A 19,642-nucleotide genomic window follows, 5' to 3' on the forward strand; every position below is an offset into this window, starting at 1 on the left:
AAAGATATAAAGCACATAGGTTTTTGCCTGGTATACACACATGGTAAGTTCCCTTTCTCAGCTGTGCACTCTTGAAATGAATGTTCAATGCTCAAGAAATTGTGAAAATTGGATTAGAAGAATACAAAGAGTCATGCAGTTTTAATTATAGAAAATATATTTTTGGTTTTGGAACATTTAACTCAATTTAGAATTACTTCTGATAGCTAAGCACACAGAAATAATGTGTGTCAATATCTGCGCCACATGCTTCCTTGTAGTGTACAACCAGCTCATTTCAAAATTTACCATGAGCCAATCAGCAAGGCAACACCAGGCAAGTGGTATGTCGCTAGCTAAAAGACCCCTAGATTCAGCTCATTTCATACATTAAACACAAGATTTCTCACCGTCAAAACATATCTGCGATCCCTCAGAAACAAATTATAGCAAAGTCATGCAGTGGATCAAGACAGTCAAAAAAGGAATGTTGTAAATAAATAGACACCAGCTTCACCATTACTTATTATGAGCAGGGTAAAATTTGGGTTTTTAATAACTTCTATCCTTTAGAATATCACCAGGTGTTTCACTATTTTTTCTGCCTTACTACCTGCCCTGACTGCATTAACTCCATGCTGGGGTACGGTTCCAGACACTGGATGCCCCCAGTACCTCACCCATATTCAAATGCAAGTTCTGATTATGTGCATCAGCAGACCGATAGTGAGGGGCGGGGGCGGAGGGGGAGACAAAGGCACCTCGGTTGAGCCTGACTTGTACATCATCTTTCATTATTTACACACATGCATTTCCATCCTGTATCACTGGATAGCTATCAGGAGTAGAAAGCCTGACAATTTCCTTCCCAAACCCAACTGTAGCAGCCACACGGTCACCTCATTTGAGATCAGCTGATTCAGTATAAAATATTGAGACCCGGTTCATTTAGAGAAACTCGATCAGTAATTTGGGGGGGGGGGTAGAAGGAGGAAGAGCCGCAGGCGTTTATTCATATTTGATTGTGTAGATGTGAATTCAAATGGCAATTAGAGAAACAAGATAAGTGAGCTGCCATAGGTACCTACCTAATCACAAGCTGAACTGTGACCCAGATAGAAACAAATAATATGCTTTTCAGAAGCCAGGAGTCAGATTCCAAGTCTGCAACGTAGCCTGTCACCCATATCACTATCACTGCCATCAAAAGCAACAGAAGAAGCTGCAGTTCAAGAGATAATTTAATCAATAACAATTTTTGTTACCTTACATTAAGCTTTCTTTCTTGAAGTAAAACAAAAGGTTTTACAAAGATAACACTACAGATTATGTTTTTGTAGATCATTTATAGGAATATAACAAAGTGTTTTTGTAATTGAGCGTTACTTCAAGACTGCTAGTGTGCAAGTACACCGCAAATCAATGAAAGGAAAATTCTCGCTTTACCCCTCAATCCCTGACAGCACTCGCTCATGTTGGGAGTATCAAAAAGTGCTCCAACATGCACTAAGTTTACATAGGAAGAATGGACACTTGGAAAAAATATTGGAGAGCTGTCAGTGCCTCAGCAAGAAGCAGCAGCTTCAGGAGACAAGTAAAACGGTAGAAATCACTAGGGCGGGGAAGATGGGACAGCAGTGTTGTGGAACTAATTAGAATCCAAACTCCATTACATTGAATGCTCTGCTACAATATTGTGTTACAAGTCATGAAATACACCTGAAAGCGTAACTGTACAACACATATATATGATCAAAAATCAATCAAATCCAAGTAAATTTTTTATGTGGTGACTAACCTTGTATTTTTCAAAACTCTTGAGAAACTTCAGCATCAAATGGTTTCTACTTCTATCAACATTTGCGTCCATCAGGCATTGGATTATCCAAGGATTTCGGTTCTGCTGGGCCAGCCCCAGAGGAGTTTCTCCCTGGAAACAATTTAGCAAATTTCAGTTTCACCATCCTTGGCACAACTCTGATATGATGTGGAGATGCCGGTGATGGACTGGGGTTGACAATTGTAAACAATTTTACAACACCAAGTTATAGTCCAGCAATTTTATTTTAAATTCACAAGCTTTCGGAGATTTTCTCCTTCCTCAGGCAAATGTTTCAAGATCTCCTTGAAGCCTACGCATTTATACATATTGAACAATAATAAATGGTGTTTACAGACTGCCTCTGCAACTGCCCGTTGCCAAGGCAATCACCGTGTTCAGACAGAGAGGTGTTACCTGCAGAACCTCCGAATACACATTCAATAAAAAAACAAACAGGGAAAAAAAAAAGAGAAAAAAAAACACAGAGAGAGGCAGAAACATCCGGAAGGCAGAGAGAGCCAGCAAATGACCCATTATATTAAAAACAGATAACATTTGTTCGCTGGTGGGGTAACGTGTAGCGTGACATGAACCCAAGATCCCGGTTGAGGCCGTCCTCAACCATGTTCTCCGCAGCCATGTTCTCCGCAGCCTTCAACATGTCATCAATGAGGACAAACACCTCGCTATGGCCATCCCCACACCTCCACTACTCGCCTTTAAACAGCCACCCAACCTCAAACAGACCATCGTTCGCAGCAAACTACCTAGCTTTCAAGAGAACAGCGTCCACGACGCCACACAACCCTGCCACGGTAACCTCTGCAAGACATGCCAGATCATCGACACAGATACCACCATCACACGAGATGACACCACCCACCAGGTGCATGGTTCATACTCCTGTGACTCAGCCAACGTTGTCTACCTCATACGTTGCAGGAAAGGATGCCCCAGAGCATGGTACATTGGCGAGACCATGCAGACGCTGCGACAACGGATGAACGGACACCGCGCAACAATCGCCAAACAGGAGGGTTCCCTCCCAGTCGGGGAACACTTCAGCAGTCATGGACATTCATCCACCGACCTTCGGGTAAGCGTACTCCAAGGCGGCCTTCGAGACACACGACAACGCAAAATCGTCGAGCAGAAATTGATAGCCAAGTTCCGCACCCATGAGGACGGCCTCAACCGGGATCTTGGGTTCATGTCACGCTACACGTTACCCCACCAGCGAACAAATGTTATCTGTTTTTAATATAATGGGTCATTTGCTGGCTCTCTCTGCCTTCCGGATGTTTCTGCCTCTCTCTGTGTTTTTTTTTCTCTTTTTTTTTTCCCTGTTTGTTTTTTTATTGAATGTGTATTCGGAGGTTCTGCAGGTAACACCTCTCTGTCTGAACACGGTGATTGCCTTGGCAACGGGCAGTTGCAGAGGCAGTCTGTAAACACCATTTATTATTGTTCAATATGTATAAATGCGTAGGCTTCAAGGAGATCTTGAAACATTTGCCTGAGGAAGGAGAAAATCTCCGAAAGCTTGTGAATTTAAAATAAAATTGCTGGACTATAACTTGGTGTTGTAAAATTGTTTACAATTGTCAACCCCAGTCCATCACCGGCATCTCCACATCATGACTACCATCGACACCACAAACTGCCGGCTCACAGTGGAAAGGATATCCAAGAAGATCGCGCATTTAGACACAGACATCAAGTTTTTACAGAGCTGCAAGAAAGCAGACAAGATCCCGAAAGGACTCCAGATCACGAACCCACTCAAGTCCACATACAACTCGGATTACGCTGAGAGACTCTGCCGCCGTACCTCTCGCACACTCCGCAACCATCTCATACACCAACTCTACAGCAGACGCCACAACCTCGAAACCAAGATAGAGTCCATACTCTCAACCTGTACTCAGGACACAGCAGACCAGCTACGTTATACCGCCAAACAGACGAGGCAACGGAACTACGCTGCCTACATGAAAACCAAGAGCAGGAAGCTTGAGAAACTCGGCATCACCACCAGCAACGACCAAGCTTCCCCTGGTACCACGGTTGCAACCACAGGGAAGTCTATTGTCAATTTATCCGACCACACCCTTCAACCAGACGAAATCGAAGTTCTCAGCCGAGGGCTCAATTTCTGCCCCACTACCAAAATGGACCCCACTAGTCTCGCGGCGGACACAGAGGAATTCATCAGGAGAATGAGGCTCCGGGAATTCTACCACAAACCCCAAGATTTCAGCAGCGAACCCAATGAGACAATCGACGATCCGGAACAGCAGACAGAGGGATCCGCGGTACAGCAACCGAAGAGGAAAGAGTCAAACTGGACTCCTCCGGAGGGTCGCTGCCCTCAGCTGGACATGTATGCTCAAGCTGTCAGGAAATGCGTCAATGCCAGATTCATCAGCCGCACTCAGAAGACAGTCCAGAATGTCACCCGAGCACAACGCAACGCCATCAACGCTCTCAAGACCAACCGCAACATCGTCATCAAACCAGCGGACAAAGGAGGAGCCATAGTCATACAGAACAGAACAGACTATTGCAAAGAAGCATACCGACAACTGGACAACCAGGAACACTACAGACGGTTACCCGCAGATCCGACCAAAGAACACACCCACCAGCTCAACAAACTGATCAAGACCTTCGATCCAGACCTTCAAAGCATCCTACGCATTCTCATCCCACGTGATCCCCGCGTGGGAGACTTCTACTGCCTCCCAAAGATACACAAAGCCAACACACCCGGACGTCCCATCGTATCAGGCAACGGAACCCTGTGTGAGAACCTCTCTGGATACATCGAGGGCATCCTGAAACCCATCGTACAGGGAACCCCCAGCTTCTGTCGTGACACTACAGACTTCCTACAAAAACTCAGTACCCACGGACCAGTTGAACCAGGAACACTTCTCACCACGATGGACGTCTCGGCACTATACACCAGTATCCCCCACGATGACGGCATCGCTGCGACAGCATCAATACTCAACACCAACAACAGCCAATCTCCGGAAGCCATCCTACAACTCATCCGCTTCATCCTGGATCACAATGTCTTCACCTTCGATAACCAGTTCTTTACCCAAACACACGGAACAGCCATGGGGACCAAATTCGCACCCCAATACGCCAACATTTTCATGCACAAGTTCGAGCAGGACTTCTTCACTGCACAAGACCTCCAACCAACACTATACACCAGATACATCGACGACATTTTCTTTCTATGGACCCACGGCAAGGAATCACTAAAGAGACTACACGATAACATCAACAAGTTCCATCCCACCATCAAGCTCACCATGGACTACTCCTCAGAATCAGTTTCTTTCTTGGACACACGAATCTCCATCAAAGACGGGCACCTCAGCACCTCACTCTACCGCAAGCCCACGGACAACCTCACGATGCTCCACTTTTCCAGCTTCCACCCTAACCACGTCAAAGAGGCCATCCCCTATGGACAGGCCCTGCGAATACACAGGGTCTGCTCAGACGAGGAGGAACGCGATGGACACCTACAGACGCTGAAAGACGCCCTAGTAAGAACGGGATATGACGCTCGACTCATCGATCGACAGTTCCGACGGGCCACAGCAAAAAATCGCATAGACCTCCTCAGGAGACTAACACGGGACGCAACCAACAGAGTACCCTTTGTCGTCCAGTACTTCCCCGGAGCGGAGAAACTACGCCATGTTCTCCGCAGCCTTCAACATGTCATCAATGAGGACAAACACCTCGCTATGGCCATCCCCACACCTCCACTACTCGCCTTTAAACAGCCACCCAACCTCAAACAGACCATCGTTCGCAGCAAACTACCTAGCTTTCAAGAGAACAGCGTCCACGACGCCACACAACCCTGCCACGGTAACCTCTGCAAGACATGCCAGATCATCGACACAGATACCACCATCACACGAGATGACACCACCCACCAGGTGCATGGTTCATACTCCTGTGACTCAGCCAACGTTGTCTACCTCATACGTTGCAGGAAAGGATGCCCCAGAGCATGGTACATTGGCGAGACCATGCAGACGCTGCGACAACGGATGAACGGACACCGCGCAACAATCGCCAAACAGGAGGGTTCCCTCCCAGTCGGGGAACACTTCAGCAGTCATGGACATTCATCCACCGACCTTCGGGTAAGCGTACTCCAAGGCGGCCTTCGAGACACACGACAACGCAAAATCGTCGAGCAGAAATTGATAGCCAAGTTCCGCACCCATGAGGACGGCCTCAACCGGGATCTTGGGTTCATGTCACGCTACACGTTACCCCACCAGCGAACAAATGTTATCTGTTTTTAATATAATGGGTCATTTGCTGGCTCTCTCTGCCTTCCGGATGTTTCTGCCTCTCTCTGTGTTTTTTTTTCTCTTTTTTTTTTCCCTGTTTGTTTTTTTATTGAATGTGTATTCGGAGGTTCTGCAGGTAACACCTCTCTGTCTGAACACGGTGATTGCCTTGGCAACGGGCAGTTGCAGAGGCAGTCTGTAAACACCATTTATTATTGTTCAATATGTATAAATGCGTAGGCTTCAAGGAGATCTTGAAACATTTGCCTGAGGAAGGAGAAAATCTCCGAAAGCTTGTGAATTTAAAATAAAATTGCTGGACTATAACTTGGTGTTGTAAAATTGTTTACAACTCTGATAAGTAGGTAGTTTTGAAAAATTACACAAGTTAATTTTTTTTTAAATAAACATCCTTGGAATTTCAGAAACATTAGCCCCATCAGTACACCAACATGCAGCTACACTGAGTGATGCAAAGTTGGTCTTACCCATGATCCGCACATTGCTAAGTTCCTGGTCTCAGCCATGGATAAGCAATGAGGTAGTTTAAAAAAAACATAAGGAATTTTTGAGCTCTTTGCATCTCCTGCAGGCCAGTTAATAATAGCGGCACTGCCCCAGAAGGCGGCCACCCATTCCCCCCTTGTCCGCTTAGCTGCAAGAGGGGCACTGCCCAAGAGAAACTAAAAAGGGGAGAAATGGGTAACACACCCATTTAAAAAAGTGTATGCCTTTCCCGTCCCCCCAAAAATATGGTTACTTGCAAAATTATTCTTCACTAGCGTAATACTGCAACTTTATAGGGGTTATGTTGCTGGACTAGTAACCTAGAGGACGTGAGTTCAAATCATAACAGTTTGAGAATTCAAATTCAGTTTAAAAAAATCTGAAAATAAAAAGCTGGTGTCGGTAAAAGTGACCACAAAGCTGTCGGATTGTTTAAAAAAAAAACAACGGGCTCACTTATGTCCTTTAGGGAAGGAAACCTGCCATCCTTACCCGGCCTGGCCTGTATGTGACTCAAGTCCCCACATCAACATAGTTGACACTTAACTGCCCTCTGAAGTGGCCTAGCTTCAATAGCATCAAACTCACTACCAGCGGTTCAAGGAGCAGGCCCACCACCACCTTCTCAGGGGCAACTAGGGGTGGGCAATAAATGCCAGCCTTGCCAGTGTCACCCACATCCTGAGAATAAATTATAAAAATCCAAAACGTGCAGCCTGAGATCTTCACTAGTCAGACAATACAAAAGTTGTACATGTACACCTATTTCTTTTAATTTTTTTTCCTCCTGTTCTTAGGACCAATTCTTGCTGGGGTACAGGTAGCTTTCTGGTACCTCGCCAAAGTGGTCATTCTCAACGTGTGAGCCTAGTCAATAGACATCAGCAGGCTATTTAACCGCAGAGGGCATCACAGCCAAGCCTGATACTGACTTTGAAATATTTAAACATTAGCATTTTCTAGTAGAGGTCACATGAGAACAATTAAGCCCATCTGGGGAAGCCCATCTGATTTTTTTTCTCTCCCTCTTCCAGGGATTTCAAAGCTAACCGCAATGTCACAAGTGTTGCTCTGGCTGAGATCAGCTAACTCAAGCCAAAATTGCAATATACAACTGACTACACTTTATATGTTATCTGTGAATCTGCATATCTTACATTGCCTAGTTTAGTTCAAATTTTTTTCATAAAAGCAGAACACAACTACATGAGTAATCAACTTAAAATATTCAGACAAAAATCATAGTAAGACAGACATTAGGCACTTACTTACCATTGCATTTTTAACTTCAACATTAGCGCCAGCATCTAGCAGTACAGTCAATGCTGCCACATTTCCCGACATTGCTGCCCAGTGCAGCGGTGTGTTTCTGTGCACTTTGTCTACAGCATTCACTGAAGCATTTAATTTTATAAGGAATCTGGTTGGCTCAGGCCTAGACAAAACAGATTGTAACATCACATATGTAGACCTGGTTAAATAAGATATACCATTTCCGCATAAAACCATGTTACAAACATACTACACTTACCCTATTATTTTGCATGTTGCTAACATTAACGGTGTTTGTCCATTCACATCAACTGCATCTACATCCTGAAAACAACAGAAAACATCTCAGTTCTAAAAAAAACTAGTTTGATTTTAAGGAGATCAAGGGCTTGGTTTGATTGGGCTCTGTCCTATCCACTGAGATATCAGAAAGGGGCTTCCTCTTTTACGGGAAGGGAGAGGGGGTCTGTGCAAGCAAAAAAAAAGTAAATCCTTTTGATCCATGGCAAAGGTGGTAGCGAGCTCCCATTTTCCATGCATCAGCGAGTCCCTTCCTGTACAGGGGTGTGCGGTTCGATTGGTGGGGCGAGACATAGCTCCAGGAAGAGGTTCCAGACTGCTTCATGTTTATCCAGCTCCTGGCAGAGGATGTACATCACAAACTCTGTCTGGCATTTATCCCATAGGTAGTCAATCCACACTTTTGTGATGGGTGAGGGGGATATAGTTTTGCCATAGTAGGAAGACGCATCTTCTCACTGCCAGCAGTGAACTGCTTTGCTAAGTTGCATGTCTCAGGCAGCCCTCCTACCTTGGAGATAGATCAAGACGACAGCCGGGTGAGCCAGAGGGGATCTCTGTGTTGGTCATGGCTTTTTTGGTATCCTGGGTCACTACGCAGGATGGTCAGATCTGGGAGCAGGACCAGAAAATGTGCAAGAGTGTGCCAGTCTGGCTAAAGATATCTAACAGGAAAAGGTGGAATGTCTGAAATTTACAAAGGTAGGGGGAGGGGGGGTGAGAGATGAACTTTCCACCTTTGAGTCTGAGTTGGTCCTTAAAAGTGGTAGTTGTGAGAACTTGTTCCTAAATTTTCCTTCTGTTATTTGGTGACCTCTGTTTCACTTCCACACACCCTTTAGACTTTCTATGGAATCTGTGGTTGTGGAGGAGAGCACAGTGCACAGTATGGAAATGTGTTTGTGTGCATCTCTAGAAACACCAATTCTCTAGAGTTTGGAGAGCATTGGTGACTCCTGGAAGAAGTGAGAGATTTGGAGGTGCCTTAACAGATTTTACTCGGTGAAGTTGAATTTGACTGTTAATTGCTGGAAGGATAAGATCTTCACTTTGTGCCCACTCACGAAGCAAATGGTCAATGGGTGGAAAGCCAGGACAAAGCAAATTTCCCTCAAAGTACACTAGTGATGCTGTAGGTATAGGTATGGAGATCTGCAGCTTCTGAAGCTTGAGAAACTTCATCTAAATGGTAGAAGTTTGCAGCTGCAGGTTTTACTCTATGTCACAGAACAGAGTGGGTGACATACATGACAAATTTCATATAGATTAACTGCACTCTGAGTATTGTATCATAATTTCTCCTCAAGATTAACTTTAGCAGGAACATCTTCAAATACATGCATTTTATTTCTGAACATGCAAATACACTCCCACCCCAGTAAAGACAAACTGAACATACCTGACCTTGCGCTACAAGGTATGCTATGATAGGCATATGCTGGAACTGGACTGCAAGGTGAAGACAAGTTAAACCTTCCCTATCGACCAAGGAGGGATCTGCTCCGTATTTCATCAGCGTAACAACCATAGACAAGTGACCTTGCCTGGAATTTAAAAAAAAACAAGGACTCCTTAAATGGTTAAAAAAAAAATGACTTTCCAACTTTTCATGTGGATTTGGTCTACTCTTCTTCTCCTCCTCCTCCTCCTCCTCCTCCTCCTCCTCCTCCTCCTCCTCCTCCTCTCTTCCCCACCCTGCCCCCTCCCTGCTGAGTCATGAATATCTACTCTTATTTTTTCAAACTTTCCTCTAATAAAAATAGCTCTTTTTTTGAAAAAAGTCTGAGTTTGGTTTGTTCTTTCTGGGCCTTAACAGGTCCGTGATGTCAACTGAATTCCTGTGTGGTAGCAATCAGTTACTAAAGTGAGATTACTGTTCACAGGCAAATTCTTCCATTTTTCACTAAATGGGGGACATCAAAGGTAAAATTTAACAGAAATTAATTTCAAAACACTGCTAAAGTGCCCCAGAATCAATTCCCAGGGTCATATGCCAGCAAGGCTACACTGCAAGACTCAAACAGTACTGCACACTCTGAACCTTCTATATAAATGCATTGCAAACAAACAAAATATGTAATAAAAAGAACTTCAAGTATGAACTAATTAAGTTGAATACATTACAAAGCTCCTTAGTGTTTATGTAATTTGAAAAAATTAAGGAAGGTAACCCAGTCACCTACCAGTTGTAACACACAAGATGTATGTATACAACATTAAGGACAATCTCATTAACAAAATGAACAGTCGTTCTGGTTCTCCAATAAGAGTATAAACTCAATTGCCAATTCAAGATTAATCTGAAGTAACCCAGTTTAATTAAAGTACTGTTGATTAAGTTGAAAAACTATTTTTAATATCTGTAGTTCAAACTTCCCCATCCATTCACACGCATGCTTGGAACTTAAGGCTAGAGAGCTACATCACAACACATTTCTGAAACTTGTGTTAAGGTATTGAGTATTTCTGCAATCTACCTGGTAGCCCAGTGAAGAGGCGTTGAATTTAAATCTCCGCCCAGCTGATCCACGATGGCGCCTTTTGAAATATAATATCTGCGGATGTATTTTGCTGAGGTTAATACAATGTGAACAGAAATTGGGTACGTTTGCATTGGCATATTCTACAATTTAAATGAAATGCAAGAATGATAATAAAAACATTCGATCCACGAGGAGAACTGACAGGACTTACTTGACGAGCTCTATGCGGTTATTGATGGCTGCCCAGTGAATCAACGTCACATTTTCTTTGTCAGGCTGTCTGACATCATAACCAGCTTCTATTAGCTCTTTACATCTATCAATTATTCCGTATCTGAAAGTATAAAATGCAGTCTTTGTTTAAAAAAAAAAGTGGAGACAAAGGCAGGCTATACCTAAAGTAGTGGAGTCAGTTTCTTACAAATAGAGGCCAAGTTTACCCATGACCACTGACAAGCATGAAACTGTGCTTCGCAATCAATGAAGTATTTTTGAAGTGTAGTCACTATTGTAATGTTGGGAAACACAGCAACCAATGTGTGCACAGCAAGGTCCCACAAACACCAATGAGATAGGTGACTAGGTAATCTGTTTTAGTGATGTTGGTTAAGTGATAAACATTGACCAGGACACCAGGAGAACTCTACTGCTCTTCTTCAAATAGTTCTATGGGATCTTTTGCGTCCACCTGAGGGGGTAGATGGTTTAATATTTCATCTGAAATATCACCTGAGAGATAGATGGTTTAATATCTCATCTGGAAGACAGCACCTCCTACAGTTTTGTACATGTGCACAGATTACAAACCTAAAATGAGTTGTGATTTTGCAGTAAAGAATCCAAAAGAACATACTGACATAAGTTTTGAAGTAGAATTATGCCTTGTTATTCTAACAACTTGACAATCTCATTCTCACTTCCCCATACTCCATTTTTTTGTTCACATATTTGTGGTCAAAGCAAGAGAGAGTGGAACTTCTCTTATTTCAGGCCCCTGTGTCAGTATCAAGCACTTCCAAGTCAAATATTAGCACAGCCAGATGCTTCCTTTACTCCACTCTACTCCAACAACTTGCAGTCCTGACCTGACAGGGAGGGAAAGTGGAGTTGAGGTAGAAGATCAGCCGTCTTATTGAATGGTGGAGCACGCTCAAGGGGCTGTATGGCCTAGTGCGATTTCTTATGCTTTTATGTTCTTATATTCTCTGTCTGGACTGCAGATGAACCCAGGTCCTAGAAGTGAAAGTAAACTGTGATGCCCAACATCTGCAGTTCTTAAGTTTTGTGTTTTCGAAGTCTCTACCTCAAAACAGTTAGTGAGTCTGTGTGGGTTTGGTACAATGACAAGTAGGTTATATCTGTACAGAAACACTACACTTCAAATGGGTATTGGATAATTTGTTCAACATCTTGAAATTGCTTCTTGTGAGTCAAACTGTAAGGGAAGTAACTGCAAGGTGTTTCAAGTATTTTTGGCAGAGGTGGGGGGGGGGGGGGGGGAGAGAACGTAGGGATCAGTGGGCAGAATTAATGGTAGTGCATTCATTATGTTATGGAGAACATTTTTAGTGGCATGCAGGAATTAACAAGTTGTTTCTATTGCCAACAAATCTAATTAATTTAAATATGAGCTACTTTAATACTGTTCTTTTAATTTGGATTCTGGGAGCCCAGCATTTGTATGCCTTTAGTGCCTTACCTGGAATACTCATTTCCAAAAAATTAACACACATTTTTTGAAGAACTAACTTGAGCTTTATGTAACTAGAAAGATTAATACATTACTACTTTACGGTGCCATCGTACTGTGATTTCTCACAAAAAGCTTGCTAACACTCACAGTCTACGCTAATGTGTTAAATTAGATTTCGGGGGCCATTCTGTAATCCCCGAACTCCAGTGGGGAGTGGCATTTGCAGGGAGTGTATCCCGTGTGTGCAGCCGATGATTTCCTGTGGTCCCTGCAAGTACCGCTTCATTACCGAATCACAGAATTCCCCCATCCAGCCCTTTGAGCATCGTTCCACACTGAGAGTATCAGATCACAGAAGCGGCATTGGTAACTAGCCAAGTAATTCCCTGCATGTGTAGCTTTTCTCAGTCGCCAAAAAGTATTTCATAAGGTACTCATGTAGCTTGCATCTACAATGGGAATACCATAAAAATGGCTGCACTCACCGACCAATCACGAACAGGATACTGGAGTTTTGCTGCCCTCCATGCACCTTTACTTTATCATGTGTCACCACATTCAGAGGCAGGGAATTACTCTTCCACCACTGCCTGAAGGTGGTGCTGAGGTACAGATTTAAATAATAGGTCCTATTGCCATTGCCATTTCAAAACTGTTAGTTCTTGACAGAGTTTCAAAAGTTTATAAACAAATCAGGAAGAAGAGTTTGCAGTTTAATACAACCCACGTAACAGCAATCTCGAGAGACTGTGGTAACTTTTGTTGAGGACTGGAGGTGGCGGGGGGGTTGTGGAAAACAAGCCCTCTCATGACCCCACTGTTTATTGTACACAACAAAAATGGATAAATTATACTAGTTAGGTTGGACTTGACAGTTAAGGGAACATACTGGACCATTTGTCTCCAAATCCAGGAGATAAAAAACCTGAACATTTGTTTGTTAGGGTATAGGAATAGAAGTAGCACATTGCTAGAACTGCTCAGTTGTACATTCTAATGCTGAACAGGCATTTAAAGATATTGTCTATACTGTTTTTCTTACATAAGAACATAAGAAGTAGGAGCAGGAGTTGGCCATCAAGCCCCTCTAGCCTGCTCCACCATTCATTAAGATCATGGCTGACCTTTGACCTCAACTCCACTTTCCCGCCCAATCCCCATATTCTTGAATTGAAGGCTGTAAAAATCACTAAACATCAAAACTATTAACTGATAGAATTCAGCAAAAAAAGTACTGCCTCATTAACATTAGAAATTTTAAATGTTTTTATTGTATTTTAAGCTCCCGTGGATATTTATTGATAATCTTCTAAAATATCGACTCAGAGGCTTTCTAGTTGTAGAGGTTCAGCACAGTGAGGATGCTTTTACACCGAGTATATTCTCTGCTTTCCCAGACCATTTATACCCATCACTGTAACTGGTCCTTTGCTATATTACTGCAATTGTAAACAATTTTACAACACCAAGTTATAGTCCAGCAATTTTATTTTAAATTCACAAGCTTTCGGAGATTTTCTCCTTCCTCAGGCAAATGTTTCAAGAGCATTTACTGCAAGTCAGTTATCAAGTTTACAGCCATGATTACTGCAAGTCAGTTATCAAGTTTACAGCCATGATCCAGTATGTGAAGGAGACACAACATATAAGAAACTTCCACATTTGGTCTGTGTCTACATGTGTAAAGACATGCAAAATCATTCACAGGAAGAAAAGTTTAAGTTCTATCCTCAAAGGGGAAATTAAGTACAGGAGCTGTGCAACCTAGAGACAATCACAAGCGACGCAATACCATCACCCACACTGGACTTACTGGGTCGCTTTTACAATATCCCAGTTGCTGTAGTCTTCCATGAAAGCAAGGTCACTGTGATGTTCAGCAGGGCTCTTGGCTTGACTTGAATTGTTGTACTGTTCTTGGTGGCCATAAGATCCTTGGTGTTTATGTGGTCCATGGTGCTCATGAGGACAGTTGAGTTGACACTACAGATGAAACATAGTAGTTAAATTCTGCTAAATGAGACAGTGAAGTAACTGTTTTAAAAAATGATCTTACAGTAACACAAACAATCTGATCAATTTGGATGAAATATTGTATTGTCGGAAAAAAAAGTCTCCTTTTTTCCTGTCATGCATTATATCCAACTAAGAGAGGGCAGACAGATAACCTCTCAGGATTAGCGGATTAGCCAGTCTAAAAACGGCACAAGAATAGTTCAACTAGTTCTTCCTCTGAGTAATACTCATCACCTCTTTCTCCCATCTTCCCCATCCCACCCCAGCGGCATATCTAAAATCAGGAACCGAACACATTAAAAAAAGGTACAAACCTACCATTAGGCTACCGATGAAGTTCACTGGTATAAAAACATGGGCTCTAGTTTAACGATTGCAGGTAATAAACAAATTTAAAGGAATTGCAGCTACTGAAACAATGGTGACATTTAAATAACCTGCATTTATTCAGCTGAATTGCAGTTTAAACATTTAACCATAGGTGTAAACTCAAGAATTCAGCCAGTAGAGAAATGGGTCTATTCCTCTGGTCTGGTGCTATTGTTACAACATTGGCTTCCCAACCAGGTGGTCACACTTTTGAGCCTAGATCGATATGCCATTTAAATCAATCTGATCCAGTTGGGATGATGAGCTGTCAGTTTTCATCCACATGAGTAGGGCATATTCTAAGTCTGTCCACTAATACTTGATGCTATTAAGTCTACCACTTTTATAGTACTTTCATGTATTGTAAAATGTCTTACCACTAAATCATGTTTTGATATAAATAGATTTACCAGTATCTAGTAATTTGAGAAGTTTGGCAAGTGACATGGTGGGGGGGGGGGGGCGGAGAATGGGGAGTACGGCTGTTGTTACAAGCTCAGGATTATGAACAGGTAGGGGTTGAGAATGATGAACAGAATGAATTCCTGAGGCACTCTCCAACAGAAACAGTCACTGCACCGCTATCATGGCCCAGCATTTTGGAATTCTCTTCCTTAAGACTTGATACATTTCTCCTCAAATCAAAAGCCTTCTCAAAACCTTTCTTTGACAAAGCCATTAGTCACTTCTCCTAACTCCTACTCTTTCATTTAAGTGGAGGTTTTGGATGTTTTATTATGTTAAAGATTGTATTAAAAAAAAGCTATTAAGGCTGTGGCATATTCATCAGATAATTATTATAGGAACATAGGAACAGGAGTAGGCCATTCAGCCCCTCGTGCCTGCTCTGCCATTTGATAAGATCATGGCTGATCTGTGATCTAACTCCATATATCTGCCTTTGGCCCATATCCCTTAATACCTTTGGTTGCCAAAAAGCTATCTATCTCAGATTTAAATTTAGCAATTGAGCTAGTATCTGCCGTTTGCAGAAGAGAGTTCCAAACTTCTACCGCTTCTACTACTATTAAAAATGGAATTCTCAATTTTACAGATTTGAATAAAAGATTGCAAAATAAAATATTATCCAGCATCTGCAGTATTTTGCCTCTCCATATTTATTATACTTTTCTCCTCCGTATTTAGTGAAAGAAAATTACTCCGAGTTGTTTACCAATGCACATGTGCAACATTCTTTCCAGACTTACGTTTTTTTCTTTTGGAAGAGGGGGTAAAAATATTTTAGCACTCAACTGAGATGCCTGAAGACAAAACTTGAGATTAATTCAGGCCAGGAAAAATCCCTTCACCCCTCAGGCCATTTTCTAGCAGTGGCAGCATGTATTCTCTAAAAAATATATCAAATGGTCGCTTTTTCCCTTCCATGGTACACTCGGGACAATGCCAAAAGTGCTGTGCAACTTGACCACAAACGGTGCAAGTCGCAGCTCAGAATAATTTACCAAGTTTTATTCCCCCATTCTTCCTGTTGTCCTAACGCCACGTCAAGATAAAACATCCAAGATCAGAAACTCATCTGGGCAATCACACATCCGACGACTCCACTAAAGCAGAAGGCTTCATATAAAGGGCAAGGGGGGACGGGTTGCATTGCGTTTCAAAATTCTCCCACAAACTTTCTTTTACATAAGAATTTTACCCAACTTGATTTAGATAAATAACTGAGTACCGCCGCTTGAGATTTTTCTTTTCATGCTGGTGTTCTGTAGCGTTATCCCCACTTCCCAAACTGAGCCAAGGCAAACTAACACAAGCGACTCTTCAACTCCCCCGCCCACCGGCGAGTGCGGACCAGGGCAGTAAGACCACTCGCCAACACCATCTCTGTCCAAGGTACCACCGTGGAGGCGGCTGAGCGGCGGGTCCCCCACCCCGGCGACAAATGTCCGAGAGGGAATCAACCGACCGAGGAGGCGGGATAGAGGAGAACCCGGCACCGGTCTCCATCCCCCGGGATCGGACCCCCCGGGCCCCCTCCCCGGGATCGGGATCAGACCCCCCGGACCCCCTCCCCGGGATCGGGATCAGACCCCCCGGACCCCCTCCCCGGGATCGGGATCAGACCCCCCGGACCCCCTCCCCGGGATCGGGATCAGACCCCCCGGACCCCCTCCCCGGGATCGGGATCAGACCCCCCGGACCCCCTCCCCGGGATCGGGATCAGACCCCCCGGACCCCCTCCCCGGGATCGGACCCCCCGGACCCCCTCCCCGGGATCGGACCCCCCGGACCCCCTCCCCGGGATCGGGATCAGACCCCCCGGACCCCCTCCCCGGGATCGGACCCCCCGGACCCCCTCCCCGGGATCGGACCCCCCGGACCCCCTCCCCGGGATCGGACCCCCCGGACCCCCTCCCCGGGATCGGACCCCCCCGCGGGAGGCCCGCACCCTCCTCCCTCGGACACCCTCCTTTACTTGCCCCCTCGCGGGCCCTGCTCCCCCCGCCCTCCGGTCGGTGAGAGGCCGGGGGTCGGTCAGTCGGTGGGTGGGTGGGTGAGGGTCCGGGGTCGGTCGGTGGGTGGGTGAGGGTCCGGGGTCGGTCGGTGAGGGTCCGGGGTCGGTGGGTGGGTGGGTGAGGGTCCGGGGTCGGTGGGTGGGTGGGTGAGGGTCCGGGGTCGGTCGGTGGGTGGGTGAGGGTCCGGGGTCGGTCGGTGGGTGGGTGAGGGTCCGGGGTCGGTCGGTGGGTGGGTGAGGGTCCGGGGTCGGTCGGTGAGGGTCCGGGGTCGGTCGGTCGGTCGGTGAGGGCGAGGGTCCGGGGTCGGTCGGTGGGTGGGTGCGGGTCCGGGGTCGGTCGGTGGGTGGGTGCGGGTCCGGGGTCGGTCGGTGGGTGGGTGCGGGTCCGGGGTCGGTGGGTGAGGGTCCGGGGTCGGTGGGTGAGGGTCCGGGGTCGGTGGGTGAGGGTCCGGGGTCGGTCGGTGGGTGCGGGTCCGGGGTCGGTGGGTGCGGGTCCGGGGTCGGTCGGTCGGTGGGTGGGTGAGGGTCCGGGGTCGGTGGGTGGGTGGGTGAGGGTCCGGGGTCGGCCGCTCTTTACCTCAGGGCCGCTCTCCGGCCACTCCATCCCCGCGCGCCGCCGCCGCTCGCACTTCCTCCCCCGCGTGCACTGTTTGCTCGTTGCCACCCGCCAGACGCACGGCACGTCCTGCGTCATCACGCACCGCCTGCGTCTCTACGTCAATGGAATGAGGGCAGGCCACGCCTGATTGTCTAAGGAGCGGCCCGGGAACCTGTATCAATAAATATCACAACACCAAGTTATAGTCCAACGATTTTATTTGAAATTTACAAGCTTTTGGAGGCTTCCTCCTTCCTCAGGTAAATGTCAGGAACACCTCGAAGTCTACGCATTTATAAATCACAGAACGATACATGGTGATTACAGACAGTCTTTGCAACTGCCCGTTGCCAAGGCAATCACCGTGTTCAGACAGAGAGGTGTTACCTACAGAGCCCCGGAATATACAGTCAACAAAAAAAACCAAACAAACAGATAAAAAAACAGAGAGGCAGAAACATCCGGAAGGCAGAGAAAGCCAGCAAATGACCCGTTATATTAAAAACAGATAGCTTTTGTTTGCTGGTGGGCTTACGTGTAGCGTGACATGAACCCAAGATCCCGGTTGAGGCCGTCCTCATGGAGGATTCCAGACAGGAGGGTTCCCTCCCAGTCGGGGAACACTTCAGCAGTCAGGGACATTCAGCCACCGACCTTCGGGTAAGCGTACTCCAAGGCGGCCTTCGAGACACACGACAACGCAAAATCGTCGAACAGAAATTGATAGCCAAGTTCCGCACCCATGAGGACTGCCTCAACCGGGATCTTGGGTTCATGTCACGCTACACGTAAGCCCACCAGCGAACAAAAGCTATCTGTTTTTAATATAACGGGTCATTTGCTGGCTTTCTCTGCCTTCCGGATGTTTCTGCCTCTCTCTGTTTTTTTATCTGTTTGTTTTTTTTTTTTGTTGACTGTATATTCCGGGGCTCTGTAGGTAACACCTCTCTATCTGAACACGGTGATTGCCTTGGCAACGGGCAGTTGCAAAGACTATCTGTAATCACCATGTATTGTTCTGTGATTTATAAATGCGTAGACTTCGAGGAGTTCCTGACATTTACCTGAGGAAGGAGGAAGCCTCCGAAAGCTTGTAAATTTCAAATAAAATCGTTGGACTATAACTTGGTGTTGTAAAATTGTTTACAATTGTCAACCCCAGTCCATCACCGGCATCTCCACATAATAAATATCACAGCAGGTGCAGTGTCAACAGAGTGGCCTTGGGCTTCTGCCAAATGCCACCGAGACAAATACAATTACAAGCACCCCTCCCTCTGGAGAAGGACACCACTAATTTTTAAAAATTCGTTCTCGGGATGTGGGCGTCGCTGGCGAGGCCAGCATTTATTGCCCATCCCTAATTGCCCTCGAGAAGGTGGTGGTGAGCCGCCTTCTTGAACCGCTGCAGTCCGTGTGGTGATGGTTCTCCCACAGTGCTGTTCGGAAGGGAGTTCCAGGATTTTGACCCAGCGACAATGAAGGAATGCAAAACAAAATAAAAATGCTTGGGTCAAGTGTTAAATGATGATTGGGTTCTCCATAAGCCAAACAATGTCCTGCAGTGCCCATCAGTAGCAGAAAGCTTCAAGTGAACCTGTGGACACCATGCAATTGTATCCAATGGGCATCACCCGAGCGTACGTTATGTTGGAACAGCGCCAAGCAAAAGCAATTTGCATTAATATAGCATCTTTAACATAGAAACCCTCCCCAGTGATCCTATTCATCCCGGACCTGTGGATGGTGGGTTTCACCAGGCCCGGGAAGAGGCCCATGAGAGGTTCCTATAA

At 45.4% G+C, this 19,642-nt stretch overlaps 1 protein-coding gene across 1 annotated transcript in view; it reads right to left on the minus strand.

Moving 5' to 3' along the window:
• LOC137328036 (palmitoyltransferase ZDHHC13-like) overlaps positions 1–17,919 on the minus strand; it is a 51,623-nt gene extending 33,704 nt beyond the window's left edge. The window contains exons 1-9 of the mRNA XM_067994122.1: positions 17,829–17,919; positions 14,204–14,373; positions 10,909–11,031; positions 10,692–10,769; positions 9,614–9,758; positions 8,174–8,238; positions 7,915–8,077; positions 1,778–1,909; positions 1,068–1,201 (exon numbers count right to left, since the gene is read on the minus strand). Of these exons, the coding sequence (XP_067850223.1) occupies positions 1,068–1,201; positions 1,778–1,909; positions 7,915–8,077; positions 8,174–8,238; positions 9,614–9,758; positions 10,692–10,769; positions 10,909–11,031; positions 14,204–14,373; positions 17,829–17,855 (1,037 nt within the window). The 5' untranslated portion in view covers positions 17,856–17,919. The remainder of the gene's footprint in view (positions 1–1,067; positions 1,202–1,777; positions 1,910–7,914; positions 8,078–8,173; positions 8,239–9,613; positions 9,759–10,691; positions 10,770–10,908; positions 11,032–14,203; positions 14,374–17,828) is intronic.
• Positions 17,920–19,642: the final 1,723 nt, after the last annotated feature.

The sequence above is a fragment of the Heptranchias perlo genome, chromosome 12, assembly GCF_035084215.1.
Source record: "Heptranchias perlo isolate sHepPer1 chromosome 12, sHepPer1.hap1, whole genome shotgun sequence".
In the NCBI taxonomy this organism is placed as follows: Eukaryota; Metazoa; Chordata; class Chondrichthyes; order Hexanchiformes; family Hexanchidae; genus Heptranchias; species Heptranchias perlo.